We start from the raw sequence: 19,723 nt of genomic DNA on the forward strand, positions 1-19,723 counted from the left end.
GGAAGGTCGAAGTGAAATTCTCGAGGAAAATAAGGAAACACAAACACAATGGAAAATGAGAAAAACAAGACTCACAAAGACGAGACGACTAAGCAAACATTCCAGGCCTGTGTGGCCCCGGGGACAGCCCCACAGATAAAGATAAGAATATAGAGCGAGAAATATATACAACAAATGGACTGATATATAACGACTATGGAGACAGACAGACAGATGGATGTATACCGATAAGTGGATAGTTAGACAGACACACACACACACACACACACACACACACATATATATATATATATATATATATATATATATATATATATATATAATATATATATATATATATATATATATATATATATATATATATATATATATATATATATATATATTGCTTGTGCGCAAAAAATTGCGAGACTAGCTAATAGCTTTTCAATCAGAGAATGTGTGTTAATACCATTATCTTTGTTTCCCTACCGTCATTGTGCCCACAATGACCAATTCTGACAAAAATGTCGAAAAATGATTTTTACATTTTTTTGTGTCGCCATTTTCGACATTTTCGCTCTGCCGCGTCGCGCGCGACCGCCAAAGTTTTTGTTTGTCATTTTTCTGACACTCCCTGGACTTTCCCCGACCTAATGCAAAAAGAATAAGGTTCATATCTATTACCGTTCTCGTGAAAGAAACTAACAAACGCACTAACAAACACATACACACACAGTTTGATTGATTTAGGGAGAGAGAGAGAGAGAGAGAGAGAGAGAGAGAGAGGCCTCCTTAAACTGCCTCACCGCTTGGTAGTGGCAATAACACAATATAAAACACGTCATTGGAGTGAAACGATTGACGTGACCTACAGTAGCGATTTAACTCCTTCAGTGAGATGTCGTCTTTAAGTTTTGTTCGGTTTTGGTTCAGCTACAGTAATCCCTCCCAGTGACCAGGTTAATGATGTCTCCCCTAAAGAGAATATAATGATCTGGTGCGTCAATGTAATCAGTGTAATAGATGCCATAAACGAAATCAAGGTAATGGGAGTCAATGCAGTGGGAGTCATCAAGGTAATGGAAATCAATTCAAGGTAATGAGAAACATCAAGGCAATGGTAATCAGTCAAGGTAATGGGAATCAATCAAGGTGCAGGTGAGATGAGGCAGGTGATGAGACCCTAAGATCTCGGGTTGAGCCCCAATCCTTTCTCTATGCACTGACCATACCGACAGAGAAATAGATATACTGACACAGATAATTAGATAGGTAGGTAGATAGATAGATAGACACAGACAGACAGATGGACAGACAAAAAGATAAAGTCAGGCAAACAGACAGACATATATATATATATATATATATATATATATATATATATATATATATATATATATATATATATATATATATGGATAGATAGATAGATACAGATATATATAGATATATAGATACTGGCATTTACAGTAGATATACAGACAAACAGGCTCACAACAGACTGGCAGACAGACAGACTGACTGGCAAAAGAGCTGTTAAAAACTGTTTTTGGTGAGCAACCGTCAGGGTAAAAAAAAAAAATAATAATAATAAATAAAGCATGGAGTCGGTTCAGCACAGTCAATCTCTGTGAAGCCGACTTTCCACGAGAAGTATTATAATCCTCCCATGTTAGATCACGAGAAGGGACACACCAATGATGACGAAAAATGACGAAGGACTGAGCTGTGTATTTTAGAAGATAAGGGGAGAGCAAAGTGAGAGAGAGAGAGAGAGAGAGAGAGAGAGAGAGAGAGAGAGAGAGAGAGAGAGAGAGAGAGAGAGAGAGAGAGATCTACACGAAACAGCCGCAGAACAAAAAATAGGAGACTGAAAATACAGAAATACAGAAACCAAAGAAATCACACAGAACTTTCAATAAAACTAGGAAAAAAAAATTAAATAATAAATACGAAATAAATAATAAGCACAACACATGAAAGACAGTAATACGACGCCTCCTAAAAATAATAAAAAAAAAATAAGGAAAGTGAATGTTGCGACTTTCTCCTTTATTACTAGGGTTGGTGACCTAACATGACCTATGGCACAAGGGAAGGTGGAGGGAGGGAAAAAAGAAAAAAGGCTTATTACATTGAGAGAGAGAGAGAGAGAGAGAGAGAGAGAGAGAGAGAGAGAGAGAGAGAGAGAGAGAGAGAGAGAAGTAACTAGCATGTACGGGAGTATGTAAGAGAACTACTGCATATGTATCATGGGAAGCGAGGCCGTTACTCTGTTGGTAATGGAGCACTTGGAAGTCAATTTGAGGGGAAGGAAATTACTTGGCGGCTACAAGAATTAGGTAAAAGATGTCGTCGAGTTCAAGGGATCAACTATACACACGACGCGCAATCCCAGAGTTCATCCAGGGTGGCCAAGGAATAATAAGGAGGTGAAAAAATGGCCCTCCATCCACGCCTGGCGTCTGTCTTGCGAGCAGCCGCTGCCGCCGACAGCTGCGAACACAAATTCTCCTTTCTCGCCCGGCAATTATAGGGGTCGGGAGGAGGGCGGGGGTGTTATGAGGTGAGGTGGTGGGGTGAGGGGGTCAGAAAGTAAGGTGGGAGTTCTGGGGGTTGTAAGGTGAGGTGCGAGAGCGTTGGAGGTGGGGAGGGTCAGATGATGAGGTGGGGAAGGGAGTCTGTGGATTATGAGAAGGGAGTGGTGCGTTATGACGGAGAGGGGGAGGGAAAGCACTGAGGAGAGGGGTAAAAGATGAGGTAGGAGGCTGTGGGGCTATAAGGTGAGGTGGGGAGGAATTTAAGATGGAGTGGGGGTGCAGGTTACGTAATGTGGAACTATGCTGTGAGATGACGAGGGGGCAAGTTGTGAGGGAAGGGGTCAGGTCAGGAGGACGGCTGTTGGTTATTAAAAAAAAAAAAAAAGTGGACTGTGGATGATAAGGGTGGAGTGAGGAGCTGGTAGGTAGGCTGGGTTATGAAAAGGGGGAGGAGGCCCATGGGCGGTTACTGGAGGAGAACTGATAACTGAGGGGGAGGTGATGAGGCGAGAAGTGATGTTAGGGGAGGACTGGGGTGACGGTCGACGCTGTCTGAGGAGAAAGAGAATGTGAGGTTATATGAGGAAGTAACCTGATATTCAAAGGAGGGAAAGGGAAAACTATGGGATGGAGGTTAGAGCAGTCTGAGTGGGACGACTCGGGAGGCTGAGGAGAAACGGTGGAAGGGGTATGGAAAGGAGGAGGAGTGAGAAAGTATGGGGAGGGAAGGTCCAGGAAAAGCAGTGGAGTGTGGAGGTATGGGCAAAGGGGAGGTGGAGGGGAGAAAGGAGGTGGACGAGAAGAGCAGAGAATGTACAGGAAGAAGAGGTGGTGGAGGAGGGGTCTGGAGATACGTAGACGAAAGGAGGAGGGATGGTGAAGGTCAGGTTTGATGATAGGGTAGTAAGGTGTGTGTGTGTGTGTGTGTGTGTGTGTGTGTGTGTGTGTGTGTGTGTGTGTGTGTGTGAAAACTGGTTCCCCAAAACAGGACTCCCCAAGAGGTTTATGAAGGAAGGTGGGGATGCGAAAGAGAGATATTGATTCCCGAGGAAGCCTCCAGACTCTACTACCGCCGCTACAGGACTTCGGGGGGAGGGGGAGAAAAGGACTGGAAGGAGAAGAAGTGGGAAAGGTATAGAGGGAGAGGAGATAGAAGGGGAAGAAGAGGGAAAAGGAGAGAAGATCAGGAGGAAGAAGAAGGAAAGAGAGAATGAGAGGGATAGGGGAAAGTGGAGAAGGAAGTTGGATGTGAATGAAGGGCATTTGGGTCTGTGTTTGTCTGTGAATCGTGAGACACTGCAGGTACTTTTCATTCTATCACAACCTACCCTCTTGCCTCTCACTCCTGAAAGGAAAAATAATTGTCACTGTGTGTGTGTGTGTGTGTGTGTGTGTGTGTGTGTGTGTGTGTGTGTGTGTGTGTGTGTGTGTGTGTGTGTGTGTGTGTGTGTGTGTGGTGCTATGACAAATGGATTCTCTCTCTCTCTTTCTCTCTCTCGTCCTATATGAAACTTTTTTGCTTTTTCTAATAATACCGAGTTATCTATGGCCTAATATCCTCCAAGGAACGTGTAAGCCTCCTTATAGAACTGATATATATAAGTTTAGCTTAACTGCCATGAAACTGAAGCTTTGTACCCTTTCACTAATATGATTTCTTTTAGCAATTAATTCTTCCAGCTGTCGGAATATTCTGTATAACTCTGAGGAGACGTTCATAGAAGAAGATTGTAATGGATACCTTTTGGAATGTAGCGTGAAAATATATAAAAAGCCGCCTCATCGTAGTGAAGCTCTTAAACTGCCACAGAATGCCTACACAGACTTGGTGAACTTGTGTAAAAAGTTTTGATAGGGGTGCGGGAAGAGAGGAGCTCCGGGTCTGATCATTCTCAAGTTTAGATGATTTAAATTCTATGCTGCTGGTTGTTGGGAGATAGTCATGTACCACTTCACCCCTTCAACCTGTGCTGCAGTGGGACGCCTTCATACATTGGCACTGATATAACTATTGAATGGACCTGCCCGGTTATACAAACATCCCTGAACTCCCTCTTTGTTCCCCTGAATGAAGGATTGTGGGTTCCACGAGAGGGGTAAACACAGTTCAATGAGTTCACATTCAGATGATCCTGGGTGGGTTTGCAACTACTCCCTGAAATCCCTTCAATCCACTAACATATTTTTATTATAATCAGGTCGCCATCAGATGATTTTATTCACTTGCAGGGAGATTTCTTACAGTTAAGCGGTTTAATGACGGCTAAAACCCAAACACTGCGGTTCGGAAGATCTCACCTGAGCTGAATAAAAGCGTCTGGAGATGCAGTGAATAAAATATAAAATGCTTTACTGAGTCATACTCTGGTTGCTTCAAGTGACTTAGCAACATACCTCCCACAAGGATATATTCTGCATTCTTTGGTGTGCTTAACTCTAGACACAGATTTGCAGTGCGATCCTTGACGCCCAGCATCTTCCTTTGTGTCGCTAATCTTTACATGTAATCTCTTCTGTGATACTGTCAACGAACTATATTTAAAACAAGTCTGGACTGCCTCATTCAGGAAGTGACATGTCAGTGGGTATTATGGAAGAAAACGTAAAGTTCGTTTTAACAAATTTCATAGAATCAAACTTTCTTGCATGAGAGAGAGAGAGAGAGAGAGAGAGAGAGAGAGAGAGAGAGAGAGAGAGAGAGAGAGAGAGAGAGAGAGTTTGGTATTGTAATTGGATGGACACCAGTTCCTGCTCCTCTGACACATCCCTTCCTATCCCAGAGTCTATGTGGCGTATTCCAGTAATGTGTGTGTGTGTGTGTGTGTGTGTGTGAGAGAGAGAGAGAGAGAGAGAGAGAGAGAGAGAGAGAGAGAGAGAGAGAGAGAGAGAGAGAGAGAGAGAGAGAGAGAGAGAGAGAGAGAGAGGGCTTTTAATACTGACTGTGTGGATAATATTTTAAGACTTTTATTTTGCCCATTGTTACCCTCAATGCAGCAAGTTTAACCTAAGATTGATGAAATAATTTAGCAGAAGCACTAATTAAATGGAAAAAAATTAATTACATTGAAAGGGTAGCTTCCAATTCCCCTCCCTATTTAATATCTACCCACAGCGTTACCGTAATGAAAGAGCCAACGCGCTAAATTCGTAAACTAAAATATGATATAACTGGTTCCTTCAGCATGGGAGATCTATCCAAAACTGATTAAAACTGCCTGGCGATAAAGAAAATGGGTAAACATACGCTTTACTTCAAACAGGAGAAGCACCTTACAAAGTCAGTTCTTCTTCATGAAAGTCAGCTATATTTTTTCTGATTATTTCTGGGGTGGCAATTAAAAGTTTCTTGTTAAATCTGTTTCTTCGTTGTTTTTAGCTGTGTTCCGTTGTGACAACTCTTGTTTGATTCGTCAGCGTAATGGCGGAAGGGACTGTCCTAACTGTTTAACTAAACCTAACCTTTCACTGTTTAACTGTGCCTAACAACTTAACCTAACCTAACCTAACCTAACGAAACCTAATCTCCAGTTGGGAAATGGGAAAGGAAATCCACCACTGAGTATGTATAAGTAAGTTTCTTGCATTACCCCGGAAACAAATAATCGTAGGCACAGCTTAAGGAACGTGATGATAATAACTGAGAGGGGGAAATTTTTCAGCAGGAAAAGGTCATGTACCATCCTAGAAATAGATAAATACAGAAAACAAACTGGAGGAATATGAATTGAATTGGTAATGTCTTTCTGCTGCGTAAAGTAAAGCATACACATTTACCGGAAAAAGTGTCATTAAAAACCGCCCAACGCGATAATGCACACGATACTTCTTCAATATGTCAATACGCCAAACTAGAGTGAACGAAATGACGTAGGGAGTGACGCGCCTATGCACCTGCTCTGACCTTTTTCCAGTGTTGTGTGGGTTTAAAGCAGAACACGCAGGGGAGAGCAATTTCTTTTTTCTTTTCTTTCTTTTGTGTTATGCTGCTACCAGATGATATGTTACTCATCTCAGAGTAAACCTTTCATCTCAGTGATTTTAGAAGCGTCCCTTTCTGACTCCTACACTGCCAGACGTCACTCCTAAGTTGAATAAAATCGTAGGAATAAAGTATGGAAAAAATGAAACGTTGCCGGATTTATGGGATTACAGCAGAACACATGCAAGTTATTTATTTATTTATTTATTGCTAGTAATAAAGTGATCCCAGACTCCATAACACCTGCTGCAACGAAAAGTCTCCCAAAACCTGAAAACAATCGCCTATCAGTAGCCCTAACAAAAAAAAGTAAGTCATCCTGGTAGGCACGCTAAAGCCGAGCACACGTGGAGTTTTTTTTTCCATCTGCGATTTTGGAATGAGAGTAAGGGAAAGAGAAGAGAAAATAACATTATATAAGTAGAAAAATTTAAGAAGGAAGGGCAAGAAGATGAGTAAAACTGATGATGATGATGATAATAATAATAATAATAATAATAATAATAATAATAATAATAATGTCGATGAAGAAGAAGGAGCGGAGAGGACATAGAATGAGAAACAGAAAGAAGACGAAGAGGGAAAAGAAGTGCAGAGCGAACATGGCAGATCAGTATAAGACAGAAACGGCACAAGAGGGAAACGAAGATGCAAGGACGAAAAACGGAAAAACACTAGATGAGGAAACTTGAAGAATTATATCTTGGTTCACTGGACAACTCCCTACTAACCCCTTCAGCACAATGGTATCTTTTATATGAGATTCTTGTTCTAGCCAGATGATTATATTTACCTTTGGAGACAGCTCTAATGATGATGACGTTATTCAGAGCTACATACACCTTCAATCTGGTGGCTCTAAGCAAAATAAAATCGTCTGGAAATACCTACAATCAAGAAAATCGCAGTTAAGATGTTAATTCTCACTCATAATGACAGACCTCAGAAAATTAAAAAAAAAAAATCGTCCTACCTTTTCAGAAGCACCTTTGCATTTATTTATTCATTCATTCTTACAACGCAGCTGACCTCAGACGGTTTCATTCACCTGAGGAAATCGCATGACACTATCTGTTGTGGTAGGCTAGGCAGGAGGTCACTGGGTGGCTTGTGAATGTAAAGGCGAAGGGTTGGTGAGATGATGGTAACTGGAATTTCTCTCTCTCTCTCTCCCTCTGTAAAGGCGACGGGTTGGTGAGACGATGGTAAGTGGAATCCGCTCTCTCTCTCTCTCTCTCTCTCTAACAGCTTGTGCCACGGTATAAGACTCGCTTCCTTCGTAACAGATGGTGTTATGATAAAGGATCTCTCTCTCTCTCTCTCTCTCTCTGTAATCTGTGGTACTACGACTCATTTACATTGGAAACCGATACTGAGCGCTTGAAAGCCAACTCCCACACTCAGAGATAAATATAAGAACGTAAAATCTGAAATATCCTCCTTGAGAGAGAGAGAGAGAGAGAGAGAGAGAGAGAGAGAGAGAGAGAGAGAGAGAGAGAGAGAGAGACGAAAACATGCAAATCCACACACGTATTTCTCTCCTAGTAGGAATTCTCTGTTTGCCTCTCTCCGTTTATCCGTCTGTCTGTCTGTCCCAATCTATCTACCTATATCTATCTCAATCTGCCTATCTGTCTATCTATCTATATAGTTTGACATACGAGCGCTCTTTGACAAATGCAGTTTGGATTGGAAGCACATTGGGATAGGCAACAAGTTCTTTGGAATACAAGCATTTTGGAAAAGAGTTTGGTCTACGAGCATTCCGGAATATATGGCGTTTGGAATATGGACACTGTGAAGTACCTGGAGTTTAGAATAATAGCACTCTGAAGTACACGTGAAGCTTGAAATACGAGCACTTTGGGATACATGCAGTTTGAAATAAGGGAACTCTGGACTATGAGCACCTTGTAATACCGGCAGTGTAAAATACGGACAATCTGTACGATATCCCTGGAGCTGTGTGGTGAAGAGTGAAGGTAATACGAGAAATACTTGGAAGCATTAGCCAAGACCTCATCACTCCTTCCACCATCACCACCACCACCTCTTTCACCACCACCACACCTTTAATCAACCTTTCCAGCACCACCACCAGTTTCAACACCATAACTCCTTCCACCACCAACACATCTTCCAACGTCGTCCCTCCCAGTACTACCACCACTTCCAACACCACTACTCCTTCCAACACTACCACCCTTTCCACCACCACTACCTTTTCCAGAACTCATTCCGATACCTCCTCTTGGCCTGGAAAGGAAGGGACTCGTAAGAAAAAGTGTGTGTGTGTGTGTGTGTGTGTGTGTGTGTGTGTGTGTGTGTGTGTGTGTGTGTGTGTGTGTGTGTGTGTGTGTGTGTGTGTGTGTGTGTGTGTGTGTGTGAGAGAGAGAGAGAGAGAGAGAGAGAGAGAGAGAGAGAGAGAGAGAGAGAGAGAGAGAGAGAGGAATGAAGTTCTGTGAGAAAGTGAGAGACGTGCATTAGGCGAGTGAAAATGAAAGGTGAGACAGGAAAGTGAAGGAGGAGGAGGAGGAGGAGGAGGACAGAGGTAGAGGGAGATGGGGAGAGGATGGGTAGGGAGTGGAGAGAGGAGGGGTAGGGAAAGGGGAGTAGGGATAGGGAGTGGAGAGAGGAGGGGTAGGGAGTGGAGAGAGGAATGGAGAGGGAGGGGAGGGAGAAGGTGTAGGGATGGAGGAGGGGGGACATGAAGCGATAGGGAGAAAAGAGAGGAGGGGGGACGGTAGGGGAAATTACATGGCTTATATCCTTCCAAATGACACCCGCCTCTCTTTCTCCCTCCCTTCCCCTGTGTGTGTGTGTGTGTGTGTGTGTGTGTGTGTGTGTGTGTGTGTGTATTACGTCCCCTCTAATGCCAACTCAAAACACCACCGCTCCTGCCTTTCATCCTGTGAGCCTGCAATTATGGAGCGTCCCCGGTCCTGTTTTAGGCTTGCGTTGAGGGCATATTCGAGTAATTATGCCTGTGTTAATGCGTCGCTATCATCACCACGCAGAATATGATATCACGCCTCCTCTATTAAATCCAACCTCACACCACTCCCTCCCCCCCTCTCTCTCTTTCTCTCTCTCTCTCTCTCTCACTCAGTTCGAATCTCTCACCGCAGGATAACTATAATCTGCACCGCATTTTCTTTATAGTCATGTGGCAAGTTACACCTCATCCCTCGGCTTCGTCAGTGGTGTGTGTGTGTGTGTGTGTGTGAGAGAGAGAGAGAGAGAGAGAGAGAGAGAGAGAGAGAGAGAGAGAGAGAGAGAGAGAGAGAGAGAGAGAGAGAGAGAGAGAGAGAGAGAGAGAGAGAGATGGATTCGGATGTGAAAGCAAAACACACCACCACCCAGAATATTATTATTATTCCCATGCCTGTAATTTTACCTGTCCCCCCCTTCCCCAGCCCCCCCCCTCTCTCTCTCTCTCTCTCTCTCACACACACACACACACACACACACACATCCTTCTTTTTACCTCCAGTGTCTCCTCATCATTTTCTCCCCCACCCACCTCCCCTCCCCTCAGTCATCACTAACCACAGCTAGCCAGGTGGTTCTGCTGTTCACCTCTTCCTCACCTGCTCTTCACCTGCTGCTTACCTTTTCTCTAGATGTCTGTTCACCTGTCATCCACTTGTTCTTTTTCTTCCCTTACTGTTCACCTTTTCATCAATTGCTGTTCACATGTTATTCACTATGTTCTTCACTGTTCTTCACCTTCTGTGCACCTGTTCTTTACCTGCTTCTTACCTACTGTTCACCTGTTCTTATCAACTCTTCATCCGCTCTTTACCTGTTTACTTTTTTTTGTTCTTTACCTGTTTTTCTATGTTCACATATTCCTCGCCTGCTGTTTCCCTGTTCTCTTTCGAATGCCTGTTTATTTTTTTGTTTTTCACCTGCTCAGCGTAGATTAGCAGTCTGTGGTGTGGGAATGTGTGGTGTGGTAATGTGTGGTGCAGTAACATGGTCTGGTAGTGCGGGGTGTGAATGTGTGTGGTGTGGAAATGTTTGGTGTGGCAGCGCGGTGTGGTTGTGTTTTGTGTGGCAGTGTGTGGGTTAGTAGTGTGTGGTGTGGCAGTGTGTAGTGTGGCACTGTAAAGCATGGCAGGGTGTGGGATGATGTGATGTATAAATGTGAAGTGTGGCTCTGTAAGATGTAGTAGTAGTAGTACTGTGTGTGTGTGTGTGTGTGTGTGTGTGTGTGTGTGTGTGTGTGTGTGTGTGTGTGTGTGTGTGTGTGTGTGTGTGTGTGCGCGCGCGCGCATAGAAGTCCTCTATACTGTAGTATGAATATAGTTTCAGTGTTAGGCGAGGCAATGTGAAATGTGTATGATATGTGGTTGTGTTTGGCAGTGAGAACCGTGGCAGTATGAAGTGTGGCAGTGTGAGGTGTGAGTGTGAAGTGTGGCAATGTGAAGTGTGACAGTGTGAAGTGTGACGTGTGAAGTGTGGTAGAGTTAGATGTGAACACAGAGATGTCATTGAGGTGTGGCAGTGTCTTTTAACTCCTCAATTACTTTTCAAACATCAAGCACACGAATGTAAGAGAAACTGACACCCCTCCCCATATCCTTTCACTCCCCCTTCCTATTACAGTCCCCCTCCCTACCCCTCTCAATAATTTCCCCCTCCTCCTCCCCCCTTCCCCACTACCAGTTATCTGGGTGTCAAAGCAATTAGTGGAAATTACCTGTTACGATTCTGACTCACCTGGTTATCGTATTATCAGCTGGGCGCAGGTTACAGATAGATAGATAGATAGATAGATTGACTGACAGATTAGAGAGAGAGAGAGAGAGAGAGAGAGAGAGAGAGAGAGAGAATCACTGTCTAAATCCAGACAAAACTTTTCAGCTGCTGCTGTTCTCGCCCTTGTGTCGTACGTAAAACAACAGTCATAACGGAGAACAATAGTAACGAAGAGCAGTTATAACAAAAGTAACAACAGGGATAGGAGAACAGACTTGAAGAACAGTTATAACAAAAATAATAGGGATACGAGAACATCCTTTAAACTGGTTAAATTAATCTTTCAGATGCGGTCAATAATAACACGACTCGGCATTCTAATGTAAGAAAGGAAACTCAAGCTCACTTGGCCGTAGCTGGTGATTTTCGCAATATTTCAGTACGATCAGACACGATTCCGAGACACTGCAAAGGACTATTGACACAACTGTGCAGTATGGGATTTCAGTGTATTCCTAAAATTTGATTACTGTATTTCAAAAGCATATGAGATACGTATTAGCTTGGGTAGGTTTTATTAACGTCAAATTATCTTCAAACAAAAGTGGCAAGACCGAGTAGCTGATTCCTTCACTGTACTTTCAGTATCTCTGATATGATTAACTCTACCGTGACATGTTTATCTACCGTCAGCGTGTCTGATATATGGTAACAAACATACCTTTGCCAGACAGCCAACGCCATCTGTCGCCTGAAGCCCTACGGTCTCATGGTTACTAATAAAGGTGTTGTATTGTTTTCTTACGTACAGCACCTCCCTTCAGCACCTCCGATATACCACCTGCTCGTTTAGGTACAGCAAGCGTCTCTTACACAATAAGTGTTGCACGCGCAAGCCAGCCAACTAACGCCATTTGCACGCCCAAGTCGCAAGCTCTCACGATTACGAGTGAAAGGGATTACACTGTATTCTTACGTACACAACTACACATGGTTAGAAATGTATTGTGCTGCAGGGGTCCAATAATAACATAAAGGGTCCAAACAACTAATAACGAACCAAAATTAGTTTATTTTCATCCGAATATGCATAAAACAATACTTGGCATAGGCCAAAGAGAATGTAGCACAAACAAGTGGGGTACGGTATTTGCATGAAAGCAGGGCTACTAACGTGTGCCAGAACCAACGGGCTTTTTGGATATATCCATCGACTGTGCTGTCTGACTGTTTCTCATAAAATGTGTGTGTGTGTGTGTGTGTGTGTGTGTGTGTGTGTGTGTGTGTATATATATATATATATATATAAACACATCTCCTCCAGCACTTTGTGTTGGCTTGTGCGTTTCTTGTTCGAGTATAATACATACACTCAAACCAATCAACTATCGCCAACTTTCGGCCAGAGTCGCAGTCTCTAATGATTATTCATAATATCGATCTGGAAACAAATCAACTCCCTCTTGAAACTAAGATTTCATTGTAGGTATGACAAAGAAAGAATGTATAACTTTTCGCAATTTCCGTATTTAGAAAAAAAAAATATAAGGAAAATGGAGCCCAGTGCTTCCTATGATGGTTCACGATTCAGCATAAAACAAATCTTGGTTACGCAAAGGTTGTAATCTTGGGCTATTTCGTGACCCTCAACCGTGAATTCGCGTACAAGCCACAGACAGTTTCGCTCGAGAAAGGAGGAAACTAAGTCCTGGGGGAGAATCTCGCAAACTTTTCAATCTCTTTAAGGAGTTCCTGGCTCTAATCGCAGGAAAAACAGAAAAAAAGAGAGGAAAGAAATAGTGAGGAAGACTTCGGAAACTTTCCCTTATATCTAATTACGTTCTTCTGGTTCCCTCAATGGACGGAGCTCAGGCGTTTGTGTGGGAGTGTAGGGTTTTGTGTGTGTGTGTGTGTGTGTGTGTGTGTGTGTGTGTGTGTGTGAGAGAGAGAGAGAGAGAGAGAGAGAGAGAGAGAGAGAGAGAGAGAGAGAGATGGCAGCCTGCACCACAATAATTATGCATATATGTCAGTTTTTGCGGGTGTCATCATTATCATCCTAACCCAATTACTTAATGAATGACAACAAGGACTGAATGCTATACCTGTGTCTCTATATAATTTAGAGATTACACTCTTTATCATTCGTGCTATTTTTACTGTCCTCTCTTCCCTCATTAGTTCTAACCCTTCAGTAAAATGGCATCAGTTTCTGGTTTATTCTTGTTTACTCCTTTATTTTTTACCAGTTTTGAAGGCATCTCGGCGTGGTGTGTGTGTGTGTGTGTGTGTGTGTGTGTGTGTGTGTGTGTGTGTGTGTGTGTGTGTGTTTTCGTCCCTACCCCCGTCTCTCTTTGCATTCTTACTCATTGTCATAAAATTTTGTAATCTTGCTCGTATACTCTCTCTCTCTCTCTCTACATCGCTACTTAATAATAAAGGATTAGCGTATTAATTTTCAACCCTCTCCCCTCTAATTACAATCATTAGTTTTAATTGCCCAGCCTCATCAGTACGAGGGCGATTTTTTCTAATTAATTCCCGCTATCTCCACACGATTTAATCCAGCTTAGGAAAAATCTCTGGTTCTGAGGATTTTAAGGAATTTCCATTATCCCTCTCACTACAATGACGTATATGATTTAAGTTTATTTTCGGTGTATACGGAGAATGGGAGATCGAAGGTGCAGAACCCCCCCCCCCTCCTCAATAGTTAAATCTACGGTGGGTATCAGTCTTAATTTTTATGCAGTGGAGAGGGGTTAAAAAAAAAAAAATGCTTCCTTCAAGCTATATAATTCAACTATTAAAGAATCTCTCTAAGTGAGGGGGTTATAATTATATCCCGATTTTTTATACCCATTACATTCATATAACTACATTATAACATAAATACTGATACAGACGTCCACGAGTCACGAAGCAACACTGTTTAGGCTTATGAAAAAGATACTGTTGGTGACAAGAACACCCAATATCCAGCCAGGCAACACATGCAACACCAGGTAAGGGAGCACGATGAGTTATCTGTCACGTAGAAATTCAGCCCTTGCACATGCAATTACAGACAATTACAAGGGAATCAGAGAGTAACTAAATCACGCCAGTGCACAGCATGAAACTAGAATGTAATAATAAGTCAAGGTACTGTACAGCATGAGCTCAAAGGACCCATAAGTTACCCCAGGCTGAAATGCGGCTGTCAGACCGTCTGCTGCCTAAGGTAAGAAATTATTTTCCCATCCTCGTTCCCTTTGCATAATCAAGATTTCTATATCAATCTCCTCAGTACTACTGGCCACTAGGTTACTTTATTCATACTAACGCCAGAAAATTTCATTCAGCAAACATGTGATCATAAGAATCAAAGGGTTAACATATCCTGACAAAACATTAGCTTCTCCCACCTAACCGACCAACTAAACACACACACACACACACACACAAAATAATTCTTCCCTCAACATCACTAAATCATCGCCAGGTACACCGGAACGTTAACGCCCGCTGCTCAAATTCTCTCCAACGCGGCTGGCTTAAGCAACAAGTGTCCGCCTCTCTCGACATTCCAGGGCGAGGCGAAACAATGGCGCAGCGGGGCTTTTATGCCAGCCCAGCGTCACTCACCTCTTGTCGCTCCACCTTCATGATCGTGTATGACTCGTGGACAGACCAATAAAACTTACAGCACGAATATCAGTCTTACGGGAAGCACTCTAATGTGTCTTGAATATGTCTTGAGTTTGAAGTCTTCTTGGCGTGACTCGGATATTTTACTTGTCATGCTGCGCTCAAAATATCTCACAGAACCAAATGTACGTAAATTTAGAGAGAGAGAGAGAGAGAGAGAGAGAGAGAGAGAGTACGATATCTTTGTTCTTTTAGGTATGATTCAGATGTTAAAGTCCAGTAAATCTTACAAAATTTCATCTGATCTACCTCTGACATACTGTACATGCACATAGCATTATGCGTGTTGTAGGCTCTCTCTCGTTTTATGTATGATTTATGTGTTCTACTTTTCAGATTCTGTGCACCTCCACATATTTAAGAAAAAAAGAAAAAAAAATCGTCCACTGACATGCACAGTACCGCACAGAACGTTTTCTTTTTTAGGTATGACTTCGATGTTCTACGTGTCACGCCCAGTTGAACCCCGCGAAATCTTAGAAAAGCCACCACTCTTCCTTTGAATTATATGCACAAAACGCTTTCTTTCCTTGTTTTGTTTTTATGGGTGTGACTTAGCTGCTCTACTTGTGGCGTTCAGTACAGGTATTCAGAAGACGGTAAGTGTAGCATGGCGGGGAGGAGAAACTGAGAGCGTGGTAGTGTGACAGGGTGTGAGCGTGACCAACAGGGGACATCACCTTCACCAGCCCGAAGAACGGTGGTGAAAGTGACACGCTCCGGAGTGGGTGGGGAGGAAGAAGAGGGGAGTGGAAGGGGGAGAGGAAATAAGATGAAAGGACATGAGAGGAGGGGAACAGAGGGGGGGGGGAGAGGGAAAAGAGAGGAAGGGAGGACTAAGGGAGTGGGGATTTGGAGGAATGAGTTTAGTGAACGGGAGAGTGGGATGGAAAGAAGGGTATGCTCCGAAGGGGGAGGAAGAGAGGTGAGAATGAAAGGTGAGAGATGGAGAGAAAGAGCAGAGAAAGAAGGAGGTGAGGGAAGGACGAAGGTTAGAAAGAAGAGAGGGAGGGGAAACTGGAGGGTGAAGGGAAGAAGGGGAAGGGAAACTTGAAGGTAAGGGGAAGAAGGGTAGAGGAAACTTGATGGTAAGGGGAAGAGGGGGAGGGGAAACTGGAAGGTGAGGGGATAGGGGGGGAGGGGAAACTGGAAGGTAAGGGGAAGAGGGGGAGGGGAAACTGGAAGGTGAGAGGAAGAAGGGAGGAGGGAGAGCTGGAAGGAGAGGGGAAGAAGGGAAAGTGAAGAGGGTAAACTGATGCTCCAGTGTGGGTGAATTGGAGGGGAGAGGGGAGGGGGAGTGGAAGGAGTGAGTGCAGTGAAGGGGTGGTGAGGAAGAGGAAAAGAAGAGGGGAAGGAGAAGAGGGTAAGATAAACAGAAGGGGAAGGGAAAGGGGAGAGAGGATGGGCAGAAGGGGAGGGAAGACAGGAAAGGAAGCAGGGGTGGGGAGACGTAAAGTGGTGCACCTGGTGATACCTACCTGCTGGCCTCCATTGTTTGTACGGTCAACATCACTCAGCCATCTCACCCCCCTTGACACACACACACACACACACACACACACCGCTCTCCCCTCTCACTCCCTCTGCAACACACCACAGTCGCCGCTACCCCTCACTCTCCACAAACACATCTCCCTCCCTCCTCACCCTCTCCAGAACAAACCAGTCTCTCTCCCCTATCCTCCCCCTCTTTCCATTACACTTTTCTCCACTCTCACACAACTCTCCCCCTTCTACACACACACACACACACACACACACACACACACACACACACACAAAGCCTCCTCATCCCCACACCCTCCCTTCCATACGCACCCCTATCTTCTCTTCTCTGCTAAACAACCCCACCTCTGTATCGTGTGCATTTTTTTCCCTCTGGCCTTTCCCACCACTCTCCCCTGGCCTCCTTCCATTTATTTCTCTCTCGTCTTTCTCCCACTTCACTTCTGCTCCTCCTATGTCATCTCCCTCTTCTCCCACACCATCTCTCCTCATTCCGTTCACACCCTGATCCCCCCCACCCTCTCCCTCGTTCGCCAACTCCCTGAAATCGTTGTCCTCCCTAATTACCCCTCCCCTCATTCTCCCATTCCACACCATTTCTTCCCACTTCCCACACACCACCACCACCTCCTCCTCCCACACCACTCTCTCCTTTCCCCCTTCTCATTTCACCTCCCTAATCCCCTATACCACCTCCCTTTCCCCCTCCCCTTCAACTCAATCATACCTCTTTAATGTCTTTTTCCAGGTCTCATAGAACAGATACCAACGTCACAGCTCACCCTATAGCAACAGGCCTCGGAAGGTTCAATAAAGCTGTTGCTGTTTGTTTTCCTTTGTATTCCCTTTCCTTTGTATCAACCTACCCTCTCTCTCTCTCTCTCTTTCTGTGTGTGTGTGTGTGTGTGTGTGTGTGTGTGTGTGTGTGTGTGTGTGTGTGTTTGTGTGTGTGTTCGTTTCCCCCTCTCACCAATTTCCCTCCTCCCTAACTTTTGTCATACTACGTTCCCCTCCCATCTTCTTCCGCCATCATCCCCTTCCTCTCGCCACTGACCTTTCCCCCCCCCTCCCTTCACCCAGCCATCACTTTCCATTTACCTCCCATCTTCCTCTCGGACTCTTGGACTGTTTGTTTTCCCATAGTCTCTACTCACCCTGCAGAGCAATTAGGGACGTGGTTATAACATCGACAATTGCGGTTGTGTAAAAGATAAGATTGTAATTTACCAAGGATTGATTGGTTTTATGATCCTCGTGGAATCTCTAGACATTATTCCCAAGCCTTATTTTTCTCCCCTTCCGTCTCACACTTCTCGCCATCCTCTCCTCTCTCTCCCCCTTCGCTCAATCTCCATTCCCTCCTCTCATCCTTTTCTCGTTACACCTGAAGCTGTCATTTGAGGTCATACCTGAAGTGACGTAACATTACCTTTCACTGATTAAACTCCCACGGTCTCGAGAATGATGTCTATAATTAACTTCTTCCATCCTATGACGACTTCTGTTCCTATTCTTGCTACCTCCAGACGATTTTATTCAGCTTCGGGGAGACGTAGTAAAGAGGTAAATGAAGGCAATCTCTAACTTCTCCAGTTGGAAAAGTCTCCTTAGATTAGAAAAGAACTGTTTGAGGATAACAAAAATAAAATGCAAAAGAAATCACTGGACCGAAATTGTTTAACTTCTTCAGTCGGATGTTTGTACTTTATTCTTGCTGCCATCAGACGATCTAATTCACCTCAGGAGGAGCTACTCACAATGAAGGGGGTTAGAAAGTGCTAAGACATTTTTCCGAGACAAATCGTGTGTGGGCAGCAAGAACAAAATGAAAAAACATCCTCTGACTGAAGGGGATAATGCACTACTTTCTACCACCTTGACCCGTACTCCCCAACACCTCTTCCCTGTCAACTTATTTCTGTATCTGGCATGTTAATATTCTCTTACATCTGTGCAAAAAAGTGTCGCTATTGGTAAGATATAGGTAACACATAAGCTATTAAAAGTGTAGCAATCAAAGCATAGTACTAAGGATGAGGTGCTCGAAAGTCTCCTAAACTCACCAGAAATCAACCCCTTTTTATCAGTTGACTCCACACCTACCTTGTCGTCGATGCTCTTGTGGACGTGGGGGCGGCCTGACATAGCGGCGCAGCGACACACGCCGTGCAGGTAAGCCAGTTCTCCAGGTGACGGCTTCGAGCTCTTCACCGAGGCAGTCTTGGAGCCCTTACCACTGCTGCCACGCCCGGAGTCACCGCTGCCACTCTTCTTGCCCTCTGAGCCCTTGTCCAGCCTCTCGTACTTGTCCTTCAGGTGGTCTCGGTAGGATGAATCGGTGAGGCTCTTGTTTAGCGTTCCACGGGGGAGTCTGTCATACCTACTCATACGGCTGGACGAGTAGCGTTCCGTGGCGAACTTCTCCTCCATGCCTTTATCAGTGCTCATGTGATCCGCTTCGTACTGCGCCCGGTCGTATATTTTATCCACCGTGTCGTTCACCAGCTGCTTCCTCTCATACCTTGCTGACCCTCCCGCCTGGCTCACCTGGTCGTCGTAGTGGATCTTGTCGTACTGTGGTGGTCGGTCCGTCTTGTTGTGTCGGGTGCTGTTGTAGGATGACCCGCTTGAGTACCGGTCCGTCGGTTTGCCAGTCGAGCCTTGATCATCCATCCCCACTTGACGTGCCCTGGTTCTTACCTTGTTTCAGTTACACCTGTAGTTATTCTTCCCCAGTACACCTGTATCTTTTTCAAGTTCACCAGTATTCTTCCTAATCACCTGAACTGTTTCCCAGTTTACATGCGGTTTTCTTCCCAGTACATATGTATTTTCTTCACAGTTCACAGTACGTGTGTATTTTCTTTCCAGTATACGTGTATTTTCTTCACAGTATTCCTGTATTTTCTGCCCACTGTCTGTATTTTCTTTCCGGTACACCTTCCAATTACGACTGATGTTTTTGCCAAGCTCATCAATAATTTCTTCGACACGTGTAATTTACCTTCACAAAATACCTGTAATTTCTTCCCACTACGCCAATACTGTACTTCACTCTCTGTAGGGTATAGGCTGGTTAGGCAAGACCTCTTATATTATGTGTGGTTTCTGTGTACAGTTACAGATATAAATTCTGGTCCACTTCATTGCAATAAATAACAAACAGAGATCGATAACTCTCGAAACTCACTGATGAAATTGGCACCCAATAAATTTTTCAGAATATTATGTAACAGTTTCACAAATGTTCGACTACAGAGTGGAGTGATATTACAGTCCACAACTGTACACCGGCTCTCATTGAATAGTAAACAATATACAGTTG

At 44.0% G+C, this 19,723-nt stretch overlaps 1 protein-coding gene across 1 annotated transcript in view; it reads right to left on the reverse strand.

The window, feature by feature from the left end:
* LOC145401341 (atrial natriuretic peptide-converting enzyme-like) overlaps positions 1 to 19,071 on the reverse strand; it is a 175,734-nt gene extending 156,663 nt beyond the window's left edge. The window contains exon 1 of the mRNA XM_080273666.1: positions 18,502 to 19,071. Within this exon, the coding sequence (XP_080129792.1) occupies positions 18,502 to 19,071 (570 nt within the window). The remainder of the gene's footprint in view (positions 1 to 18,501) is intronic.
* Positions 19,072 to 19,723: the final 652 nt, after the last annotated feature.

Source organism: Coenobita brevimanus, chromosome 55 (assembly GCF_032717465.1).
Source record: "Coenobita brevimanus isolate Jiangsu-jjx chromosome 55, ASM3271746v2, whole genome shotgun sequence".
In the NCBI taxonomy this organism is placed as follows: domain Eukaryota; kingdom Metazoa; phylum Arthropoda; class Malacostraca; order Decapoda; family Coenobitidae; genus Coenobita; species Coenobita brevimanus.